The sequence below is a fragment of the Lissotriton helveticus genome, chromosome 3_1, assembly GCF_964261635.1.
Source record: "Lissotriton helveticus chromosome 3_1, aLisHel1.1, whole genome shotgun sequence".
Lineage (NCBI taxonomy): Eukaryota > Metazoa > Chordata > Amphibia > Caudata > Salamandridae > Lissotriton > Lissotriton helveticus.
In genome coordinates this window covers 299,646,299-299,669,719 of record NC_136061.1, presented here as the reverse complement: position 1 = coordinate 299,669,719, position 23,421 = coordinate 299,646,299, and the positions used below count along the sequence as shown (strand labels likewise).

Here is a 23,421-nt window from a genome sequence, read left to right as displayed (position 1 = left end):
ATACGGTGTAGCTGCGTATATGGTAGAGCTCAGACGGGATTGGTTATAAAAAAAATAACGAGACCAACAAAATGAGATGAAGAGAAGGGATTGGGGTGCGGCCTGTAAGCGATGGGCAGGTAATGTGTCTTGTCAGAGATCTACACATGGGGACTGAAGAAACAGTGTGACGGGACATAGGCAGGCGCAGGGGTGATGGACCGACAGTAGACCAGGCAGGAAGCGATGGACAGATCTCGTGTCGTGGTATTAGAACAGGAAGAGCGAGACGGTGTATCAGGGACGCAGGCTGTGGGTTGTATCAGGGACGCAGGCTGTGGGTTTTAGATAGAGGGACTGTCCGAACAGGCATGGGGTGAGTGATGGGCAGAACGCGTCAGGATAGGCAGACAGATGGTTTACACAGGGGATGTTGGTGACGGGCAGAGGTGTCAGGACAAACAGGATGCTGATGACAAGCAAGCACTATGACTCGGTTGACAGATAGATGAGTAATGAACAGACTGAGTGGAGGGACAGATAGTGTGTGAGGAAAGAGGGGTGCGTGATGGGTAGACAGTCATCGGGGCACACACACGGAAGGACGGAGATGACCAATCTAATGACTTTTGGACAGACCGTGTCAGGGCAGAAGGCGCTCTGAACAGGCAGAGAGTCACCCCGGGCTCACGGAGTCCGCATTAACCCCTGTTCCCCCCTCTGCAGCCGCAGCTGTTGACTCTTTCTCTCGAGTGAGTTTCCTTTAGTTTTTGACACCCTGTTCCCTGTTGCCGGGATCCCAGGTGTGCTGTCTCTATCATCAGCGCTGCTCTTTACAGAACGCGGATAGAAAGTTAAATATCAACTGCTTAAAAACCTTCTTCGGTGACAGCCGGGACATTACTCAGGATGACAGCTTCACAGAAGGCCAGCGCAAAGAGACAGAGAAAAGGGACAAGACAGTGAGGCACTTATGTCTGACATTTAGCCTTCACTCGCAAACTGTGATATCAGCAATGCCAGTGATGACTCTCGAATATTACCAACGCGTGACTGAGAGCAGTGTCAGAAGATTAGAAGTTTGTTCATTAACAATGGTGATTGGCCCATGCTGTCGTTTTTGCTGGGGTGCACGACGCACCGTGCAGTTAAAATGATAGCGGACCAGAGAGGGAGCATTTCTTAAAGGAGTTCTGCCTCCTGATTGGCTGTTGAAATAAACCCGGAATAGAAGAGGAGCCGACGAGGGAATCGAAACCAGTGGTGCGCGCGCCCCAGAGGAGCAGGGGCAAGGGAGCGCGAAGACGCCGATATGAGGTAGGGGTTGTGTGTGTAAGGGGGGGCGTGGGTGTATGCTCAGCAGGGGTGTACGCTCGGCGGGGGGGGGGGGGGGGGGGGGGGGGGACACTATGTGTGTTGTGAAGAGCCTGCCGGAATCGGAGAGCGTGGTGCTGCGCGCCACCTGATCCGATTCCGACAGGCTGCTGCATGCGCGTGCCAGTCTCTTGTCCTCTCCTATTTAGTCCTTGAAAGCCGGATTGATTACAATAGTCTCGCTTTGCGACAGCAGGCCTTTGGCCTGCAATCGCAGAGCGAGCCCTAAAAACAAATTAAAAAAACGAAAGCACCTTTGCGCAAAGCGAAATAAATCATCAATTTAAACAGTGAGGGAGCCCGGCCAGGCCTACAACTGTCCAAGGAAATAAATGAGTGACATTAAATGAAATCACTGGTAGCGAGCATCCTTAATTAAATTGTAAGGAGGCAGACAGACCGTCTGGTAGAAGGTGAACTGCTGGCAATGGGTTAGCTGAGTGAGATGGTGCGACAAGCAAACAGAAAATATAACGGAGCCCAGAGTCTGCCACCACAGTGTGGCTAGTGGTAATAAACACCAATTTATAAATCGAGCGAATTAAACAAACAAAGCATCCACGGACACTAATGCAAATATCCAAACTAGGCAATGAAGGCGTGAAATAAAATGAAAGCAGCGGTGTGCTTGGCAGATTGGGGGAGCACCTTTTTTTGTCTGATCAGACTTGTCTACAGAAGGAGGTGCATATTTTGATGATGCTGCGCCTGTGCACCCATTCTTCCGTATACAGATGCAAATAGGAAATACTCTAGTTGCTGTCTGTGAGGAGGATTAAAGGCGGGAAATAATAAAACACCTGCCCATTCTAGATTTAAACATGCCAAACACGTGGTACAACGTACACAACGCCAGTATGCTTTATTTGCATCAAATTCCTTCCTAAATCCAACGGAGGGATTGGATGGTTGATAAACCTCTAAAACACATACTAATTCCATATCCTGATTCCGAAGAAACATCAGAAGAGTATCTGTTTTGTAATGTCAAAAGACAGTTGTTAATATTGATTCACCATGCGCAATGGACTACTTTGTACATGCACCTGTGGGAGCCGTTTTCCCTTTTCTCATACTGAAGGCATTATAAATCGGGCTTAGGCTAACCTAAACTGTGTTTACACTATCCTCCATCTTGCACCAACATCATAAAATATCACATTATGACTACTACTGTTGTTTCTTGTTCTAAATAAAAAATTGTGCGAAACCCACACTAATAAAACAAGGAGCGTTCTCTGAGAATCTCCTCACTGTACCTTACCAAGGAGGACATTTCCAAACTATTGTTATACAATCTATCACTAATCTGTTCATATGTGAGACGGACTGAAATTGAATTTCACAGCAACCTGACAGAATCTTCGAATGTGTTCTGTAGTAAAATGTTTTTTCTTCATTGGTACATATCCTGAGTACCATGTATTTGCGTAGAATAAATGAACGTCGTTGTCTGGGCCTGAAAAGAGAAACAGCAGCCCCCATGTCTAGCCGTATAAATATGACTAGGACGTAACAGCAGTAATTCACTGGATCTAAGATAGCGAGCCGGAATTTATGGCTGTAGATTGTTTTTAAGATAGCATGGGCCACTCCCATGCAAGGATTAAAAAACAGACAAGTTTAAAAAGGGCACACTTTTTTACAGGAAGCCAATGAAGAGATCTTAATATAGATGCAGATGGAGAGCGAGGAGGGAGGTTGCAGAATAGGCAGGCAGCTATGTTCTGAACAACCTGAAGTTTGGAAAAGAGACCTTCGTTCATTGCGACCATTAAGACATTCCCGCACTCCAGGCGAATCACTATTAGTGCCAGGACAAGGGTTTTCCTGGTCTGCAGAGGAATCCAATGAAAGGCTTTCCTGAGCATGCGCATCAGACCAAAGCATGTGCCTGAGATTGAGTTGACATGCTCCTTCATCGAAAGGCTGTCATTAATAAGTGCACCTACAATTTTGGCCATTTGTTTTAGAGGTTGGAGTAGGTCCCAGTTCAGACGGCCAACAATCATTTGACCATACTGCGTGTGCCTTCCCAAAAAGCAAAATTTCCGTTATACAGAGTTCAGCTGAAGGAAATTAGCCATCATCCAGGAAGCCATCTTTCTCATGCTGTCTCTAAATTTATATTTGGGGAATAGGCCCCATAGAAATGACAAGTTGAGTGTCATCTTCATATGAAATGACATCAAAGCTGCATGACCTAATGACCTCAGCCGAGGGAGCCACATATACATTAAAAGAGATTGGGTCTCAAGATAGATCACTGCGAAATCCTTTTATCTAAGGCCTTGATTCTGGAGTTAAAAAGATATAACTGTACCACATGAGTCCCTCCAACATAAGGTTTTCTAGCCTTCTCAGTGCTTTGCCTCTGACGTCAGTCTCCCCCCAATCTCTGGATTAGGGTTGCATGAGAGATGGTATAAAAATCTGCCAATTAATCCAGGAGAACCAGCCTAGCCGAGTTCCCCTGGTCTAAGGCAAGTCTGGTTGTCTCAGTGGCCTCCACCAAGTCTGACTCCGTGGTATAAGATGCACAGAAAACTGACTGGGTGGGGTCCAGTAGGGAATGTGTCACTAAAAAAGAGACAAGTTGTTGGTTGAGCAGAATCTCTGTGACTTTTCCAACAAAGGGAAGCAATGATATGGGTCTGCAATTGACCAAATCAGTAGAGTCAGCTGTAGGTTTTTTGAAAGGCGAATCCTTTCTGGATTTCACATAAAGCTGTATTGAGTTGTTTGTGCTTATGATCTGAACACTTTGCTGCTAAATTTACTGATGCCATGTTTTATGCATATTACCCACTAATTCTTTATATAAAATTTAAATCAACAACTTTTGTTTGTGATTCTTATCAGAATGTTTCAGCATTTATTACCGAATTTGGTAAAGGTAGTAGTAGTGACGGATCCAGTCAGGGAACAACAAAGTCCATTTAGGGACAACACCGAACGCAGTCCTCGCCATTGGCGCGCCTTATGAACAGGATCTTATAGGATAAGATTGTACGTCAACACATTTATTACTCTGGAGAAGTGAACAGACAGACGGGGTCAATTAGATCACACGAGGCGTTTAGAAATGAACTTACAGATACAGATCTTTGTGTTTGAAGAACAGTGCTTCCAGTGTTGTTCTGCGTTACTGACTCCATATTTTTGCTGTTCTTGACCTTTAGTGCTAGACTCGCTTTACAACATTAGTATCATTTTTATTCTGTTACTTTTTAAACGGTTGCTAAGGGTACGTTTATTTAAAAGTAAGTCTCTCCAGCTGGACAGTCGTAAAATCATTTGATAGCATTTGATAGGACCACGTTATGTTATCCCGCATCCCGCTCCACCCTTTGGAGTGCTGCTTGCCTTGGCAATGATAGTAAATGGAGTGCTGGACCCCAGGGAACCTCGGACGGTGCCACTGTGAGGAAAAGGACCTCGCTTTCTCGCTTCTCACTAAATAATACCTGGCAATGACAGTCAGTTAGTCCGCATTGCATTTGCTGTGAGAAGTGGCTCTCAAGGCTCATTAGTATTTTCCAGGGACTTCATCACAAAGTTTCTGCATGGGCGCACACACAGGTACTTTAGAAATGGTAAAACTGACATCAATGGAAGCTGAAATACTCCCTTTGAACGTGTTTGAAGCATATTGTCGCCTTCAGCTTTCCTGAAGTTTAATTAAAGCCTTTTGTTTTCTTGTCCTTGTTGCACAGTGCAGTTCACAACATAGGGACCGATATGTTGGAACTTGACTGCCACATAACCAAAGATGACCAAGTTGTCGTGTCACATGATGGAAACCTGAAGAGGTCTGCGGGTGTCGACATCAATATCTGTGACCTGAAATACTGTGTGAGTAAACGTTGCGTACATTAATGCTGATTATGTGACTTCCAATGCTTAAAAGGGAATCAAGATTGCACAAGAAACCCAAACTCATGACTGTTCATTGTTCCACAGAGACAAATCTACACAACTTTACATATCAGTTATACCATCGAATAATAGAGTTGTCTGCAGTAGCAAAAACCTAGGCTGAATTAAGACAGAGAAAACAGCAGGTTTCTGCCAACTTCTCCTACCTTACCAGACATATAACACAAGGTTGTACTATCATTGAAAGCAATTTCAGCGTTTAATTGCTCTATTTCCATATATTCAACATATATGGTAGCAACTACTAACTAAGTCCAACAAAGGACCTGGCCCATATTTTCCAAATAAATGATATATGACCTTCCTGAACTTAGGTGGCCGCCCCTGCTTTAAGGTGGTGAACTTGCACGCTATATGATCTGTCCAGTTTCTCTGTAAAGAAACCGTGGATTGAGTTGAATTTGTTGACATACAATGGTGTGGCTGGGTCTGGACTAGGGTGTATATAGTTAGTGTTTATCTACTCTGAAAACATTCTTCCTGATCCCTTCTTTGACTCACACTTTTTCTGTTCAGAACAGTTAGCAAGAGAACTTGAGTACAATTTGTGTAATCTTTGAAGAGAACTTCCGGCATTCTTTTTCAGTAGTAGGTTGCTTTGGCTGGGAAGATGGGATATCTGAGAGGGGACTGGAGTGACTTCAGGTTAATAAGCACCCCCACCCTCCTGCTCCCCCCTCCCATGCGGAGTCCTCTTTTTAGGTCTCGCCTACGAAGCGTGCATGCGCTGCATAGGTGGACATTTAGCCGTCGCTCTGGTCATGTACAAGCACACACTCGCTCTGGTGATTTTCAAGCATCCACCTTCCGGGAGCGAGCAGGGGTCCGCCACAAGCACGAGTGCAGTGCTTGAAAATTAGCAGACTGCGCGTGCGCAACACTCCTAAGCTCTCTCTCTCGCTCTCTCTCTCTCTCTCCTCTCGCTTTCTCTCTCTCTCTTTCTGTCCTGCTCTCTATTTCTCTCTCTCGCTCTCTCCCCCTCTCTCGCGCTCTCTCCCCCAGTCATTTCAGCTGTATCTTTAATTTCGGATTTGTTTCTAATTACACGCTTCGCCTTTTTTTTTTTTTTTTTGAAAAACCTTTATTGAAAGACACGTATCAATACAAGCGCAGGCCTACAACCACAGGGGCCGGCCGCAAAATCAGGAGAGCCAAAAAAGAGCAACAGCAATGTGTACGGTAAAATGAATACAGTATAGACGTGGAATAAAGTCGCTACACAGCAAGCGCCAGAATAAGAAAGGTTTCATTTTATGATTTATAGAGGAGGCAGCAGCCATATCTACCAGGGCGTCATGCAACATATACAGAAAAAGAGGGGGGGACGGGAGGTATACAGCCCCCCACGCAGTCAGATAATCACAGTAGGGCGAGGCCCAAAGACATCCTATGCCCATCAAAGGGTTCAAAAGGAAAGGACAAACCATAGCAAACAATTGAATGGGACGCCACATAGACAGTCCACCCGCCCCGAAAAGGAGAAAGTGCAGACACTTGCGAAACGAAGGAGAAAAAAAACAAAGGGACATAGCCCACCCCCTGGAAAGGAAGCAAAAAGGGACCATAGAATAAAACAAACTAAAATAACAAACACCCCCCCCACCCTACATCACCGTAATGGCTATGGCCTACCCCACTAAACAGCGTGTCTGTCGCCCAGAGTCACCCGAAATATAGAAGAAAGAGAAAGGGAATAATAACGGAGAAAGAGAAAGGAGAAAGAGAGAGAAAGAGAGGAAAAGGAAGAGAGAGAGAGGAGAGGAGCCGGCGATCGAAATACAGAACACCTCCCCACCCGCAACAACGGATCAATAATCGAGGTCAAAGAGGATACTTGAGAAAAGCCTACACAGAGGATGGAGACAGGAACTGTCCAAATAATGAGGCCCGGAGATGCCATTAACAAAACGAAAGTCCCGCAGGCACCCAGGCACGATCACCCCTGTCCACTTCTACGAAGAGCAGAGCTGCCAGACCCCGGCACGGCCAAGAAACAGCATGATACAGTGGGCCCATACCAGTCAGGGAGAACAAGTGGGATCTCCGCGGAACATCGTCCCGGCCAACAAGAAGCAACCAGGAAAACTCGGCAGCAGTCAGAATGCAAAAGTACACCAAATATCCACGTGGCCAAGCACAAAATCTGGGCTGTCCAGCACGAAGCAAAGAAATCAGGATGTAGGAAACATTGCAGCATCGACACCGGGTCCACTTGATCCCATAGAATCGAACACCCAGCCGGAGATCCCAGCACAGCAGCTGGAGGAGTCTCAACAATACCAACTCGGGGAGACGACACCACGTCACAAAATGGTGGAGCAACCATGGCGGCGATCCGCAACTCCAAGTCCCGGCATTTCAAGGACAGGTCGATCCGCAGAGTAGCCAGGGCAAGCAAGACAGCACTCCGTGTAGGGGCCGCCCAAAGCAAACGAGGTCCGGGGAGAGCAAATGCAGCAACGTCCCCGTCTCCAGGAGGAAGACACTCCGAGGGGCCATCCGCCATCTTGAGCACATCGCCCGCCGCCATCGTCTCATCCGCCTCCAAGTCCACCATGAGTGCCGGAGGCCCCAGGACACACAGCCAATCCGCGGCGGATGGCGCTCGGCGGAGAAAGGAGAGTCACCAGAAGAACGGGCGTGCTCCCCACAACACTCGGGGGAGCCCTGCACCGGATCCCAGGCGGGACAATCAACAGGAGTGGGCGTCTCACCCGAGGGGCGCCGGACAGCGCGGCTTCTCTTCTTCGGTCCGGCAGGCAATCGGGCATGCGGGGCGGCCCACCATCGGGGGTGGGCCCGCTCCGGCGCTACCGGCTCGCGGCTCTCAGGCTCCCACCATCGGGTCTCTCCACCGGTTCCGGACCGCCGGCACTCCGAACACCTCCGGGCAGACACTGCACTCGAGGCCCCGGCGTCAGGGCTGGGAAGGCCAGCAAGACGACAAGGGCAGAACGCAGAAACCACTGCACGCCAGAGCCCCGGAAACAGACGGTAAGTGAAGGCTCTTCCTCGGTAACCGATTACGGAACACCTCGAACAGGATTAAAGACAGGATAGGCGGCGGGGAGGAAGGGATCTCGGAGCGAGGCGTTTATGCGACTGTTCCGATCGCCATCTTGGCTCCTCCCCCACGCTTCGCCTTTTAAGTAGAATTTCGCAAATCATTTCTTTATTTATATTGTCAAATGACTAGTGTAATTCAGAAAAGTTGACATTTTCCAGCAAAATAACATTTGCGGAATGCTTTGAGGGGGAGCAGACAATGACTACTTTCAACACATTTTTAACCACTCTAAGACATGCAAAACATTATTCGTTAGCACTCCCTGGCTCTCTCTTGCTCTCTCTCTCTCTCCTCTTGCTTTTTCTCTTGCTCTTTCTCTCTGTCTCTCCCGCTCTCTTTCTCTCTCTCTCTTCCCCTCTCTCTCTCTTCCCCTCTCTCGCTCTCTCTCTCTTCCCCTCTCTCTCTCCCCGAGCTTTGCATTCTCTCCCGCTCTCTCTTTCTCTCTCTCTCGCTCTCTCTCTCTTCCCCTCTCTCGCTCTCTCTTCCCCTCTCTCGCTCTCTCTCTCTCTCCCCCTCTCTCGCTCTCTCTCTCTCTCCCCCTCTCTCGCTCTCTCTCTCTCTCCCCCTCTCTCGCTCTCTCTCTCCCCCAGCTTTGCATGAAAGCACACTTTTTAGTGTAAAGCTGCCATTTCAGCTGTATCTTGAACGTTGGATTTGTTTCTAATTACACGCATCGCCTGTTTCCCACATGAACAAATCCTGCTGTATCTCTAAGGACCCACGCCGTGATGTATATACAATTTCTTTCGCTGCACTGCACAGCATGTAGCCAGTGGAGGCAAAATTCAACAAGCATTGGCGTAGCCAATAGGTCACGCCTTTGGGAACTAATAAGTGTTTAGCCATGCAACAGTTAATGTTGTTGCAGCAAGGATATTCTGCTGGATAACTAAATACTTATAATGTCCCAAAGGCAAGGCCTATTGGCTATGCCATTGCTCGTTTGATACTTGTGGCAGTTAGCACTTAGCCTTAATAACTTTTTTTTTTTACTAGAAAAGGTATCCAGGCTAAATTTGCATCTGTTCTACATGCTGGGGATTCTAAAGACTCCCTGGGTTTGTGCATTCCCCAGAAGGGAACCGAGAACATAGCCTAAATTATCAATTTTATTTTGGTTTTTAGATGGCGAGAAATGCTAAAGAAACTGTGTTTTTTTTCTAAAAAATTGCATCAACAAAAGGTTTGTGGTGCTGGCTAAGATCACCATCTTCCCAGGTATCAAGAACTGGTTAAGTGGTAAGGAAAAAAAAATATTTTTTTCAGCACAGTTTTTGCAATTTAAGTGATAGTCAATATTTCATATACTTTCAGTCTGATAGAGATTTCTAGCCGCAGATTCTTTACCTTACAATATTCTCCAGCTGTCGGACTGGATCCAGAAAATCTTAAGCAGTACTTCTGCATTCCAGTAGATGGTGTAGAACGACTATGCATGAAAGTGATATGTGCGGTGCCTATATAGACTCCTCCCTAGCGTTGACTAAAGTTCCTTTCTTTCTGCGCCAACAGCACGAATCCATAGAAGAGCTACCTCAGTCACATTTTATGGTTTAAATCTTTTATTATTTTCATCAACATAGAAAAAACAAAGAGACCACAGTTGCCATTTGATATATTCGTGCTGAGACATCTATAGGGAGCCCTTCCCAGGCGTAAGGTAGTGGCCATACAATCAAAGTCGATTGGGTAGTGGTTCAGCAGCAAGAGCTCTAGGCCTCGGGTTACCCCCCTTCCCCGCCTCCTTCCCACCCCCCCTCCCTGTCCATCGATTCAAAGCGCGTAAAAGGAAAACTAAAGTGTTGTGCGGCAGCCTACAGTCATCAGGGTGGGGATGCATGCTACACCTCGGTTCGTGTCTGTCGCGTGCGCGGCTCAATTTGAGGTTCTTTAATCGGGGTGTCTGCTAGGCGTAGTAAGCGCAGGTATCAGGGACAGCTTAGTTCCCTGAATTCTCCTGTAAGCAGAGTCAAAAACGGCCGCCATAGCGCAGCGAACTCTTCTCCTCGCCCTGCCTTCGCCAGCGATAATTTCTCCATCCCTAGTATCGTCCACAATCTATGTAGCCAGCCGGAGTGTGGTGGGGGCTGAGTGGTCCTCCAGTGTGCCACAATGTTCTGGACAGCTGACCGTAACGCTATCGCAATGAGCCGCCCCCCTTCTAGACTTTAGGGGATACATCAGTGCGTTGGGAAGCCCGAGCAGGATATAGGCTGGGAATCTGGGGAGTTGAGTGTCTAAGTGGGAGTCTATGTCATCCAGTATTGAGTTCCAGTAGGGTTGCAAGCGGTCGCAACTCCACAACAAGTGTTCCAGCGTGCCAAGCTCCCCACAGTCCCTCCAGCAGCGGTCACTTGTGCGGGATTCCCAATGGTGTGAGCGTTCCGGTGTATGGTACCAATAGGTGGCCACCTTGGTCAGTGTCTCAGTGAGACCGGTGTGATAGGCCGAGTGTCTGGCCCTGTAGTAAATGCCATCCCATTCTTTGTGTGAGCTGTCTCCCCAGGTCTCTCTCCCATCTGACCCTCCCTGCGTTGTATGTGTATTTGTTGGTGAGGAGGAGTTGTTTGTATAAGTCTGAAATCAGTTTCTTATCTGAGGTGCGCGTCAACAACCATTTTTCGAACGGGGTGAGAAGGCGTTGGGCACCGGGTCTGACCGTCGGCTGTAGGGCCCAGTGTCGAGCTTGTAAGTAGGGCAAGCGATCCGTTTCCGGTATGCCATAGTCCTCCCTCACTTTCTGAAAGGGAAGGATACCGTTTAGGTCAAACAGGTGCCCCAGAGCTCTGCATGGTGTGCGTCTCCATGCCGCAAACGCTTTGGGGTCCATGCCCGGGGAAAAATCGGGGTTATCGAAGAGTGGGGTTATCGGGGAGGGGAACGAAGTAAGGTCATGTTTGACCGCCACTTTGTCCCACACCTCCAGGACTGTGCTTGTGATGTGTGACGCGTATAGGTTGGGGGGGCCTATGGCAACGAGGTAAGAACGGGATACCCTGGAGAGGTCTGGCCGCCACCGCCTGGTCTTGAAAGAGCCAGTTCTTGCCAGATTCTAATTGGTGCCATTCCACCAGTGTGCGGAGTTGTGTCGCTTGATAGTATAGGGTAAGGTCAGGCACTCCGACTCCGCCATGCTCGGGAGGAAGAAGAGCGATCGCATGCTTGAAGCGCGGACGACGGCCGTTCCATATGAAGCGTGCCAGGTCAGACTGCGCCCGCTGGAGCCAACCCAGTGGGGGGCGTAGTGGGAGGGTCTGGAATACATACAGGAATTGTGGCAGCAGGGTCATCTTGACCGTGGCGATCCTTCCCAGCCAGGAGAGCGAGTGCCGTTTCCACCTCCTGAGTTTGTCATTGAGGCGGGAGCGAAACTTGTTATAGTTGGCGTCTGCGGTTGCCTGTATGGTCGGGGCTAGCAGGACGCCTAAGCATGGGATCGAAGAATCGGACCATGTCAGGTCGAATTCATCCTTGGCTTCGGCGAGTACCTCCGCCGATAGAGACAAACTCAGGGCTTCTGATTTCTCTATGTTGATTTTAAAGCCAGAGGCGGATGCGAAGGTGTGGAGTTCAATAAAGAGGGCTCTGAGTGATTGCATCGGTTCCGTCAGGGAGAGCAGAATGTCATCCGCATATAAGCTAATCTTGTGGACATCTCCCCCGAATTTGATCCCTTTAATGAGGTCATGCTGCCTGATCCGCTGCGCCAACGGCTCCATGGAGAGTGCAAATAGGATTGGGGAAAGAGGACACCCCTGTCTGGTACCTCTGCCTATTGGAAAGCGCGGGGAGGTGTGCCCATTGACCCGAACGGTAGCGTTGGGCTGGCGATAGCAATTAAATATGCAGTTGCAGAGAGTTTCCCCTATACCGAATCGCTGCAGCACCTGTTCTAGGTAGGGCCAGTGTACCCTATCGAAGGCCTTCTCTGCGTCGATGGTAAGCAGCATGCAATCTGGCCTCGTGCGGGAACCTGCCTCTATAAGATGCAAGACTCGTTTGGTGTTGTCGCTGGTCTGGCGTTGGGGGATAAAACCCGCCTGGTCCGGTTCTACTAACTGCTGCATATAAGATGCTAATCTATTCGCCAGAATCCCGGTATAGAACTTAAGATCAATATTTAAAAGGGAGATCGGCCTGTAAGAGCTACACCGGGTGTGGTCTCGGTCTGGTTTCGGTATCACTGTTATCGCCGCTTCCAACAGGTCAGCAGGAATTGCCCCCGGTTGGTCGAAAGTGTTGAAGAGGTCTCGTAGTATCGGAGCCACCCGGTGGCAGAAGGTTTTGTAGAAGGCCGCTGAGTAGCCGTCAGGGCCGGGCGATTTCCCCAGTTTGAGGCGGGATATCGCCGATACCACCTCGTCCAGCCCGATAGGCCTATCGAGGAATTAAGTCTGCGCCCCAGTTAGGGACGGAAGGGTCACACCCTCTAGATACTTTTGCCCTGCCCGTACATCTAGTGTGTCTGCTGCGTAGAGGTTGGCATAGAAGTCTCCAAACGCTGCGGCGATGGCCGCAACGTCCGTGATGTGTTCATCACTGCTGGACCTAATAGTGCGAATGCCCTGTCTTTGGCATTGCTCACGGAGTTTGCTTGCTAACAGCCTCCCGCACCAGTCTCCCCCTGTGTAATAGGCATGCCGAAGGCGTATGGCGGCGTATTCCGCCACATCTTGGTCTAGGGCTGCCAGCAGTTTCCTCTCCGTGCATAGTTGAGGCCAGGCCCTAGCCGCTCCCGTGCGCTGGTGCATCTGCTCTAGTTCCGTGACACGCTGGGCTATTTCCGCTCTTTTCAGAGCACGTTCTCTGTTAGCCGAGGCTATAGAGATAAATTCTCCCCTTAAGACTGCCTTGAGCGCAGCCCATTGGGTAGCCCTAGTAGTGTCTGCATTGGCGTTATGGGTGGGAAATTGGGTGATGGCGGCCCCAATACGTTCCACTATGGCGGGATTCTGGATCAAAGTGTCCCGCAGGCGCCAGTACCGTTGCAGGCCGGGTGTGCTCGGTAAGAGGAAAGCGGCAGCATGGGAGAGTGATCTGACAACGAGGTCGGGAGTATGTCTACATCCTGAGCGTGGAGGGCTAGTTGCGACGAGCAAAGAAAATGGTCAAGTCTGGCGTAAGACTTACGTGCAGCCGAGTAATAGGTGTACGCTGTGGTTTGTGGGTGTAGGTGCTTCCATAGGTCAGCTAGGCCTAGATCTGCGATGTGAGCGTGACCTGCCTTCAGGGGGTGCCCCCATTTGCCCATATCGATGGTTAGAGCGATCTGTTGTGTTGTGGAATACCAAGTTGAGATCCCCGCCCAAGAGCAGGTGTGGGTGCGTGTTGGCTGTGGCTGCCTCTAGTGCGGCGTGGAGGAATTTCTCCTGCCCCTCGTTGGGTGCGTAGATGGACCCCACTAATAGTGTGTGCCCCCCGACCATGAAGCTATGCACCAGCAATCTGCCCTTAAGCTCTGCCTCCCTTTGAAGGACCCGTCCCTGGAAGGATTTGGACACTAAGATCGCGACCCCTGCCACTTTCTTAGTCGCTGAGGAGAAGAACTGTAGGGGGAAGGACCTAGATTTAAGGCGGTGATGGTCTTTGGGTAGCAAATGAGTTTCCTGCAACAGGCATATGTCAGCAGCAGTGCTCTCCAAGAGGGAGAGTATCGCCCGATGCTTATTGGGGCTGTTGAGCCCCCTTACATTGAGGGAGAGAATTTTCAGTGGACGGGACATCTGAGGCATGTAGGCGGGACTGCGCTGCGCGGCGTTGTCTGAATGGCGATGAACAAAACTTCAAAAGAAAAGGACGTTGGACAGGGAGGACCCCCTCCCCCCACCCTCTCAGACCCCAACAGTCCCCCTGTGAACCTCCCCATGCCCCCCAACTCTCCCCCCTCCCCCAAAGGACCAACCCCTCACCCCAACTGCGGTCCCCCACCCGGAACCCTCCCCCACCCCTCTCCCATTCCCATCAAGAGAAGGTATAGTCCCAGTCCTGTTGGTCCACTCAGGACTGTGGTAAAGTTTCGTACACAGGTCATATCCGATGGCGGCCATGTCGGCCCCCTACCCGACTCCCCCCTGTCGCACGGGCAAAGTGTGTGCTATAGGTAATCTCCTTAACGAAAGGACAAATCACTCAGAGGGAGAAGTTTCTTTGGCCACCTCCGCTACCGCTGTTGCTCGTTCCTGTGTGATGACAGAGGCGTCCGGTTTCAAGCGGTGCGGGGGGGGGGACCGCCTGCGGCCCACCAACTGCCAGCCCCCTCCGGATGGCCCCTGCGATGCTCTCATTGTGGGTTCATCTTCTTCCTGGTCAAGTCCCAAGAGGGTGCAAGCGTCTTTAAGCGATCGCAGTTGGTGTAGCTTACCATTCCATTTGAATATTAGTCTGAACGGGTGCCCCCAGGAGTAGGGGACTTCTTGTTGTCGCAGGAAGTCCGTTGCTCTCTTAAATTCCTTTCGTTTTTGCAGAGTAATGGTTGACAGATCCTGATATAGGGCTATGGAGTGAAATTGAAGGGGCTATGCTCGCCGGGCTTCTCGGAGAATCCGCTCTTTTAGCGGGAAATCAGGGAGGAAAGCCAAGATGTCCGGCGGCGGGGCAGTAGCGCGCCGAGGCAGCCCAACTCTATGTGCTCTGTCGATACGGATGGCAAAGTCCGCTGGCTCCCCCAGAATATTTCTGAATAGGTCTTGCAGGTACCCCGCGACGTCAGTCCCTTCTGCTTTCTGAGGGACCCCCCGGACCCGTATGTTGTTACGACAGGAACGGTTTTCAATGTCTTCTGCATGAGCCTGAAGGTCCAGCTGCTGGTCAGTGAGTCGCAGGACCTCTTGTTGGAGTTGTTCGATTTCGCTGCTTCTGGTTTGGTCCGCTTCCTCTACGGCAACCACCCGCTCCCCAAGGTCCTCCACGTCTCGCCGAAGCTCACGGACCTCACCCACCACTTCCTGCTTTAAGGTCTTGAAGTCTTCCCTGAGGGAGTTAAATAGTGTTTCAAGGAAGGATCTAGTGATGGGTATCTGGTCATCCGCTGGCGCTGGTGAGGTTTTTCGTGGCCGCCGGGGAGGGTGGGTCTTTGCTAGGCTTGGGCTGGATCTTGGCCAACAGTTCGGGGAGTGTCTGGGTCCCTTTCTTACCTCTCAGTCCCGCCATATCGTGAGTAGCTCCTAAAACTGATGAGCAATGATCGTCAGGGACCAGAGGTGAGTGCAGGTGTCCGGTGTGGTAGGGTTAAGAGGAATCGTGCTGTTCCCGGGCCAGCTCCCCTTTGAGTCCTTCGGTATTACCGAGGCCAGCGTCAGCAGGGCGGGTCCAGCTCAGTGATCAGCGCTAATCGGCAGGGGCAGGAGAGACCGGACACCCAATGTTCCCACAGGCGTGTGTGCAGTCCCGCTTCCCAAGCGTAAGTGTGGCTCGGCCCACAGACCTCTCCGGTCAGCCCCCACACCGGGAGCTCGACTGTGCCCCCGAGTACTTTCGGCGGTGCCCACCTCCACTCTCCTCACCTTCTGAGTCTGTCACCTCGAGGGCGGCTCTCCACAGTGGTTTCGGCCCTCCGGCCCCGCTCAGCGCCCTCACAGGGTGTTCACCGGTTCCTGGGGGATTCACAGGGCCACCGCAGTGCCGTCCCCTCCGTCGACCCCAGGGTCGAGCCGGTCCGATCCAGGGCACCCCTCAGGACCGGTCTGCAGTGGGTGGACAGCTGGCGGGGTCCGCCTTTGTGCTGCAGGGGTGCGCCAGCGGGGTCACGCCGAAGGCCGCTAATGGTGGAGTAGAAGGCCCAAAGCCGGGGCCTCAATTTTCGCGACACCCGGCCGGTCCACGCCTCACCACCGGCCGGGTCGCAGAGACAGCGATGTGCGCCGGTCCGGGCTTTGTGGTCAGCTCCCCGATGGACAATGGGGCCTCCCCAGGCGTTAGCGCGGTCTGACCCTCAGGCCCCCGGTCATCCCTCTCACCGGGAGCTCGATCGTGCTCCCTGAGCTCTCGCTGCGGCGCACTCTCCCGCTCGTCTCACCTACCTCGCGTGTCTGGTGTGGGGCAGCTCTCCGTGGCGCTCCGTAGCATGCTTCGGCCCCTCAGCTCCGTTCAGCTCCCCCTAAGGGTCCCCCCGAACCTGCGGGAGTCACAGGGACACTGTAGCGCCGGAAGGGCGGGCTTCGGTCCAGCGCTGTGGGGGTGCGTCAGCAGGGCAGCGCCAAGGCCGCGATCGTAGTGCAGAAGGCCCAAAGCCGGGGCCTCGATTTTCGCGACTCCCGGCCGGTCCGCACCTCAGCACAGGCCGGGTTGCGGTAACAGGAATGTGCGCCGATCTGGGCCGCAGCTCCGGCAATATCGGCGTGGGCTCCCCTCGGCAGGCTCCCAGGTGCTCAGTTCGTCTCACCGCCGGGGGAGGCAGGGGCAGCGAGCAAGTGCTCGGTCGACTTCAGCTTCGCGGCGGCGGCTGCCAACACTCGCCCGAGATCAGGCGTCCTCAGCCTCCAGAGCCTCCTAAACAGCCCGCGGACCGGGTGGTCAGGACTGCGGGTCACCGCCGCGTTCCGCTATCCTCCTCAGTAATTTCCGTGCTGCAGGGAGATCAGGCTGTGCATATAGGTGCGTTTAGGCGGGATCGTGCAGGGAGCCTCGGAGACCTGCGTTTGATCACGCCGCCATCTTGGACACGCCCCCCCCTCAGTCACATTTTAAACACTTTTTTCAACACTTTGTCAAAATATTCTGAGCATTTTGCTCTCAGTGTGCCTTATTGATGTCCCTATGAAATCCATGGATTTTAAGCCCTGTGGGCCTGACGCAGGCAAATGTCTGTGATGGACGCCCACCTGGTTTGCCTTTGTTGCCTAGAGCAGGACCATGACTCCAGGAGCTGTCCTGATTCCCGCACTGTGAATCCAAAGGCAATTTGGGAGTTGGAAATGAAGCTACTGGTGCCACGACATCAGAAGACTCCACATTGCACCAGGTCCCGGTAGCTCTTGTAGTCGTTCCTGTCGGTTGTCATCATGGTCAAAGTAATCGTCAGGTAAGTTCCACAGACATAAGTAGTTAAGAAGATGAACGCTCTTCAACTTTGCCACACCGGTACAAGTCATCATAAAAAGCTTGGGAACAAGACCACAAGTTGAAGCCCTGCTCCAGCACTTCTCTTGTGGAGCCTGAGCCTGGGTCCGCTCCGCGCCTCCCTGAATTTCCTGGAGCTGTAGCGACCACTGCCCAACTCAAAGAGTTTTATGAAGACATGTACCTCATATTTGTGTGACCTGATCCCTCTGGAGTGTCTTCGGTCCTAACAGGTCAGTGAGTTTGCCCTTGGTGCCAATTGGACCCTCAGGATTCGTTCCTGGATTCAAACCAATTCCGGTTGCGAATACAAAATCTTTCCCGGGGTTCATCCCCTTGGAGCCATTCCCGGCGACACCGCCTCTAGGCAGTGCCGAGCTCATAATCATTCCTGACTCCGATAAGGAGCCAGAGCGTGTCTCTGGACATCCACGTGAGCGCCAACCGGAACGACCGCTCGGGTCGGAGACAGTTCCTCCTTTCTGTGACAGGCCCTGTGAGAATTTTGACTAGGGGGAGGAAGATGAGATTCCTTAAGGCTACCCTGATACTCATAAAAATCCTTTGGCCCAATTGAATGACGACAGCTAGTATAAAGACTAGTCTGGTCTCCCCTCCCAGTATGGCAATGGAGAAGATGGCATGATGGTGAGGAGGGTGGCTGAGGTCCTGAATATAGCTGACCTCCTGTATTCGCTGGGGTTCACTATCAACATGCCGATGTCACACCCACCTCCATCTCAGTCTCAGATGCTTCCTTTCATGGGAGCCGTTCTGGACACTGCAGTTCTGCGACTATTCTCTAGAGTGAAGTGTCCAGGACACTTGGGCTAAAATCTGAATGTTTCGACCTGAGTCCTGGATTTTGGTGGGACTGACTCTAAAACTGCTAGGGCCTTCTGCATCCTCCTGATCAAGCATGCATGAAGGCATATGTGGGCTCTGCAGTGGGGTTTGAAGTCCCAGTGGGCACAGCATCCTGGCAATCTCTCTGGTGTCCTTCAAATTTCAGAGGAGACAAAATAATATCTGCAGTGGATGCTAACAGACCACAGTTGGATCAGTGACAGACCCCTTTCCCTTCCTGGCCCAGAGCTGACAGTGGTGAGTGATGCATTGCTTCTGGGCTGGGGTGGCCATATGGGAGAGGTAGAGTTCAGAGTGCTCTGGTCTCTGACTGCGCTCTACATCAATCTTCTGGAGCTGAGACCGATTTGTTTGGAATTGATAGCTTTCATGCCTTCCATGCCCTTCCCGGGATGCTGGTCCAGGAGTCCATGGGAAACACTATCACCATGTGATAGTGCACCGAGTAGGACGAAGCGGAGTCGTGGACCTTGTGCCAGGAGGCCCTGAGCCTTTGGACATGGCTGGAATGTCTCAACATTTACCTGGTCGTGCAGCACCGGACGAGATCTCTAAATGTCAGGTAAGATGAAATCAGCCATTGATGAATTGTGGACCACGAATTTCGTCTGTACCCAGAGAGGTGGGTCAGGGTCTCTTTCAGAACTGGGGAGGATCTTGGCTAGATTTATTCGCCAATGCAGAGAATGTGAAATGTCAGCACTTCTGCGCACTGGTGTTTCCAAAGCATCTCTCGCTCGGAAACGCATTTTAAGTAGACTGCAAAACGGAACTCTTATACACCTATCGGCCGATACCTCTCCTTCCTCGAGTTCTGACAAAGATCAGAACTGACTGAGCCCAAGTCATACTTGTGACTCCAGATTGGGCGAGGAAAATAAGATATCTCGAAATCCTGGGCACGAGCATCTGCCCTCTGATCAGGCTGCCCTTATGGGACGATCTCCTGTCACAGCAACATAGGGGAGGGTTCTATAGCCAAACCTGTCCATTCTCCGCCTTCATGCCTGGAGATTGAGCAGTGACAGTTGAGAGTGTTCTGTCTTTCTCTGAAAATCTGTGAGGTCATCCTGGCAACCACACGATCGTCAACCACAACTGTATACGCCTGCTGTTGGGGCAAGTTTGTGGCTTAGTGCACTGAGAAACACATTGACCCATTTTCTGCACCCTTGTCCAACATGTTGTTGTTTGTTCTGTCCCTAGCCCAGCAAGGCCTTGCTCTTGGTACAGTCAAGAGGTATCTTTAGCTATCTCAGCTTTTTTGTGGTAGCCAAACCAACCGTCCCTGTTTAAGTCACACATTGTGACATGTTTTCTGAAATGTCTTCAGCACATGTTGCTTCCCAACCCTTTTGTTATTCCCCATGGGGTCTTAATTTAGTTTTAACCTATTTTATGTGTTCCCACTTTAAACCCATGCATAGCTGCCTTCTATGACCTCAGATGATTAAGGTGGTCTTCTTGGTGGGCATCACTTTGGTCTGGAGGGTCAGCAAGCTACAGGCTCTTTCTGTCACCCTCCATACACTAGCTTCTTCCCAGACAGACAAGTTCTCTGAACCTGTGCCTCTTTTCTGCCTAACGAGGTGACACCTTTCCATGTCGGCCAAAAAATCATGCTGCTGACTTTCTTTCCTCCGCCTCACCGCTCCAAGGAGGAAAAGAGATTCCACCTTCTTGGCAAAACCTCTCCATTGAGTAGCTTGTGAGCTACTGGTAGCTCTCCAGCTACCTGTAAGTCGCTCTCCTGTGTACAGCCCAGTTCAATAAAGTAGGAGCTTTAGGTTGGTTAACTTAATATATGTATATCAAAATTTAAAACTGCGTATTTGAGACAAAATTGTGTGTATTTTCAGAATTCATAGGCCAATGCTTGGAAAAAAATAGCTGAATTTCCAAAATGCATTTAAAGTTGATATTTGAGTGAGAAATCATGTGGTGATGGGGAGACTTAATACAAATATTATTGCTGTGATACCCGGGACATTGCAGCTATGGCTGTAACATATATATCACCCATGTAAAAGCATTGTAAATTAACAAAACCTTTGTTTCATTCCTGCTGGCAACCCTCCTGATTACAAGCACTGAAGTGATTACTGCTGGTAATCTTGCATAGGGTGCCCACTAAATAATCTTGTCTGATATGGTCACATTTACAACACTAACAATAATAGCTTGACTTAATTTTCTTTGAACCTAAGTAGCTCTTATTACTGAAAGGTTTGGAGCCCCTTGTCTGCACCCTTTAAGAGCATTGTCTTTCTATATCGATTGCACCAAAGAACACAATGTAGTTGATCAGCTCTTTGTAGGGTACATTGGAATAAAGAAGGGGAAAGCATTAAAGTAATGGACCATCTCCAGATGAACTGAACTCTGAATCAATATCTGCTACGTATTAGCAAAGAGGCATCCTTCGCAGAGCTTTCTGGTTCGTTCCACCAGAGCCAAAATGGTGTTTACTTTGTTAACTCATTGAGATCCTGTCCTGGACATCTGATGGGCTGTTACGTGGGCGTTTACCAAACACTGCTGCCTTGACAGTCAAGGCTGTTGTCACGGGCACCTAGACCATTCAGTTCTCCAGGACTTTTGGGTTGGAGACACTTTGCAGGCCCACCTCTAGGGGGGTATTGGTTTGGTTTCTATACTATGGTAAGGAATCTGAAAGCAAATGACTTTCCTTTTGATAACCCTTTATCTGGTAGAGACTCTAGCCACATATTCCTTATGGAGCCTCCCATCCTCCCCTTTCTGCATACTGGACTTTCCACCGAGAAAAAAAGTCCTTGTAGGCCCTAGAACTTGCACACTGGTCAAGAAACAGTCTATCATGGCCTGTGCTTCTGGCCTGTGCTTCTGGCCTGGAAATAGCCACAAACTGAAGTCAGTTCTCCGTGGTGGCGCCTATATAGGCACTGTGCACAATGCTTCTGGCACTGCGGCGCAGAGCCTTTCAATGCCACCTATAGCACGCAGAGTTTCTCTTCAAGATTTTCTAGATCCAGTCTGATGTCTGGGGAATATTCTAAGGTATGGAATCTGTGGCTAGATAGTGTCTCTATCAGGAAAGGCGTTATTAAAGGTAAGCAACTTGTTAATTAATTAATTTATTTTTTTGATTTTTTTGAGCCAAAAGAGCTATGAAACCTATGGGTGATCCTGGAAAGTTGTAAATGTCTGAAAAAGAAGACAGAATTCTCAATTGAACAGGGGGTCACTTGTGTCATGGTTTTCCCAAATAAACTAAACATTGAAATTGACAAAGTAGGCAAAAATAGAAATAGGTTATAATGTTACTGCCTGTAAGTTTTGTTTGTCCTGGAGGCCCATTTACAAAATGAACTTGCATACAACAGAGGTTTTTAGTTGCAGGGCTATATTGTGTTTGTTGGTTGTCTGAAAACACACAAAATCTAGAAATCAATGGAGGGGCAACTTATAGTTCTTTTTCATGTGAACACACTGTGCATCTGTTTATAAGATAAAACTTAATGAACAAAAAAATGGATATGAAAGAAAGCTATGCATTTTCTAAATGTGTCCAAGAATCTAAGTTTAGGGATACTGCTGATTTTAATTTGGAGATGCCTTAATATTGTGTGATTGAGAGGGCTAATTTGCAAACTGTGTTCTCTTCCACATTTAAATTTGGAAGTCAAAAATGGAAGCAGTAGATAATAAATGTTCTACTACCCGGTACGTCTCTTGATAAAAATGGTACCCCGCTTGTGTGGTTGAGCCAATCACCAGAGAAAGGATAGGCCTTCTAAATAAACATAGAAACCGCAAGATTTTACCTTGAACTTTGTCTTTCTGGGGCTGTTGGTAGCTGCGGTATTTGGGCCCAGGGTCAACTGGCACCCAGATCTTCAAACACCCAAAAGGTGATGGGAGGAATACTTTTGATTAGTTTAACCACTGGCAATTGCTCAGAGAAGCAGTCCATAACATTGTTCTTTTGCACACCATGCCACCTCAGCTTTTCCCCAGCTAATCAGTCTTAGTTCTGCTCTAATAGGAGCAGTCCAGCCTGAACTGCCAAGCCAGGTCCTCTGAACTGAAACACAAGCAGCCAAAGACTAATTTCCGGCGGATTGAGCCTTATCAGCCAGGAGCAGTTTGATTCTAGAGGCACAGTGAGTAAGGTACCCATATCTAGGTATAACCATGGCCACTTAGGGTGCTATTTCAAACACACAAAGGTGATGGGAGGAATGCTTGCAGTTTCTTTATCTTTATCTGGTCAATGTTGACCATAAAACACATTTAAAAATGACAATAGCAGCAAAGAAAAAAGAAGTTCATGCATATGAAAACATTTCAATTACGAATCAAGCTCTTCAGTCGGTGCCGCTTCGTTCTTGTGGCACAGTGAGCATGTGACCCACATCTGCGTATATCCTTAGGGCATTACATCAAACACACAAAAGGTGATGGGATCCAAGCTATACTTCACTGATGAGGCCTAACCAGGCTGAAATTGGTCTTAAGTTGCTTGTGTTCCTTTCAGGAGGAGGCTTCGTCTGGCAGTTTGGGCTGGGCTGTTCCCTTTAGGAGCAGTGGCAGTACACATTTGACGAGGCAGACCTTTGTCTAGAGTGACTCAGTGGGCTAAAAATGTTGGGTTGGTATTCTACCCCAAGTGGTTGCCAATAATTAGACTTTTTGCAAACATTCCTTACATCATCTTGTGTGATTGATTTTAACCCTTAACATGCCGAGATCCCTCCAAGCCAAACCACCCTGGATTCCTCAGAGTCTCTAGGGAGCCATAGAGAGGGTTCCAGCATCAGAAGTAGGTAGTAGTTGCTATTCCCGCTACTTTCTGGTGCCCAAGAAGGACAGGGGCCTTCGTCCTATCCTAGACCTGTGCCCTCTCTATTTCTTCCTGAAAAAGGAGAAGTTCAAAATGCTCGCACTCACTCAAGTCCTTTCTACTCTTGCCCTGGGAGACTAGATCGTAGCATTGGACTTGCAGGATGCATACTTCCACATGCGGTCCAGCCTGCCCACAACGTCACCTGCGTTTAACGGTAGGTCTGGAGCACTTTCAGTTCACCATGCCTCCCTTTGGCCTTACCAGTGCTCCTTGGGTATTCACCAAGGTGATGGCTGTGGTTGCAGCTCAT

General features: G+C 49.8%; 1 protein-coding gene across 1 annotated transcript in view; it reads left to right on the top strand.

Moving 5' to 3' along the window:
• Positions 1–23,421, top strand: part of GDPD1 (glycerophosphodiester phosphodiesterase domain containing 1) — a 400,155-nt gene that overhangs the window by 153,866 nt on the left and 222,868 nt on the right. The window contains exon 3 of the mRNA XM_078679844.1: positions 5,070–5,208. Within this exon, the coding sequence (XP_078535970.1) occupies positions 5,070–5,208 (139 nt within the window). The remainder of the gene's footprint in view (positions 1–5,069; positions 5,209–23,421) is intronic.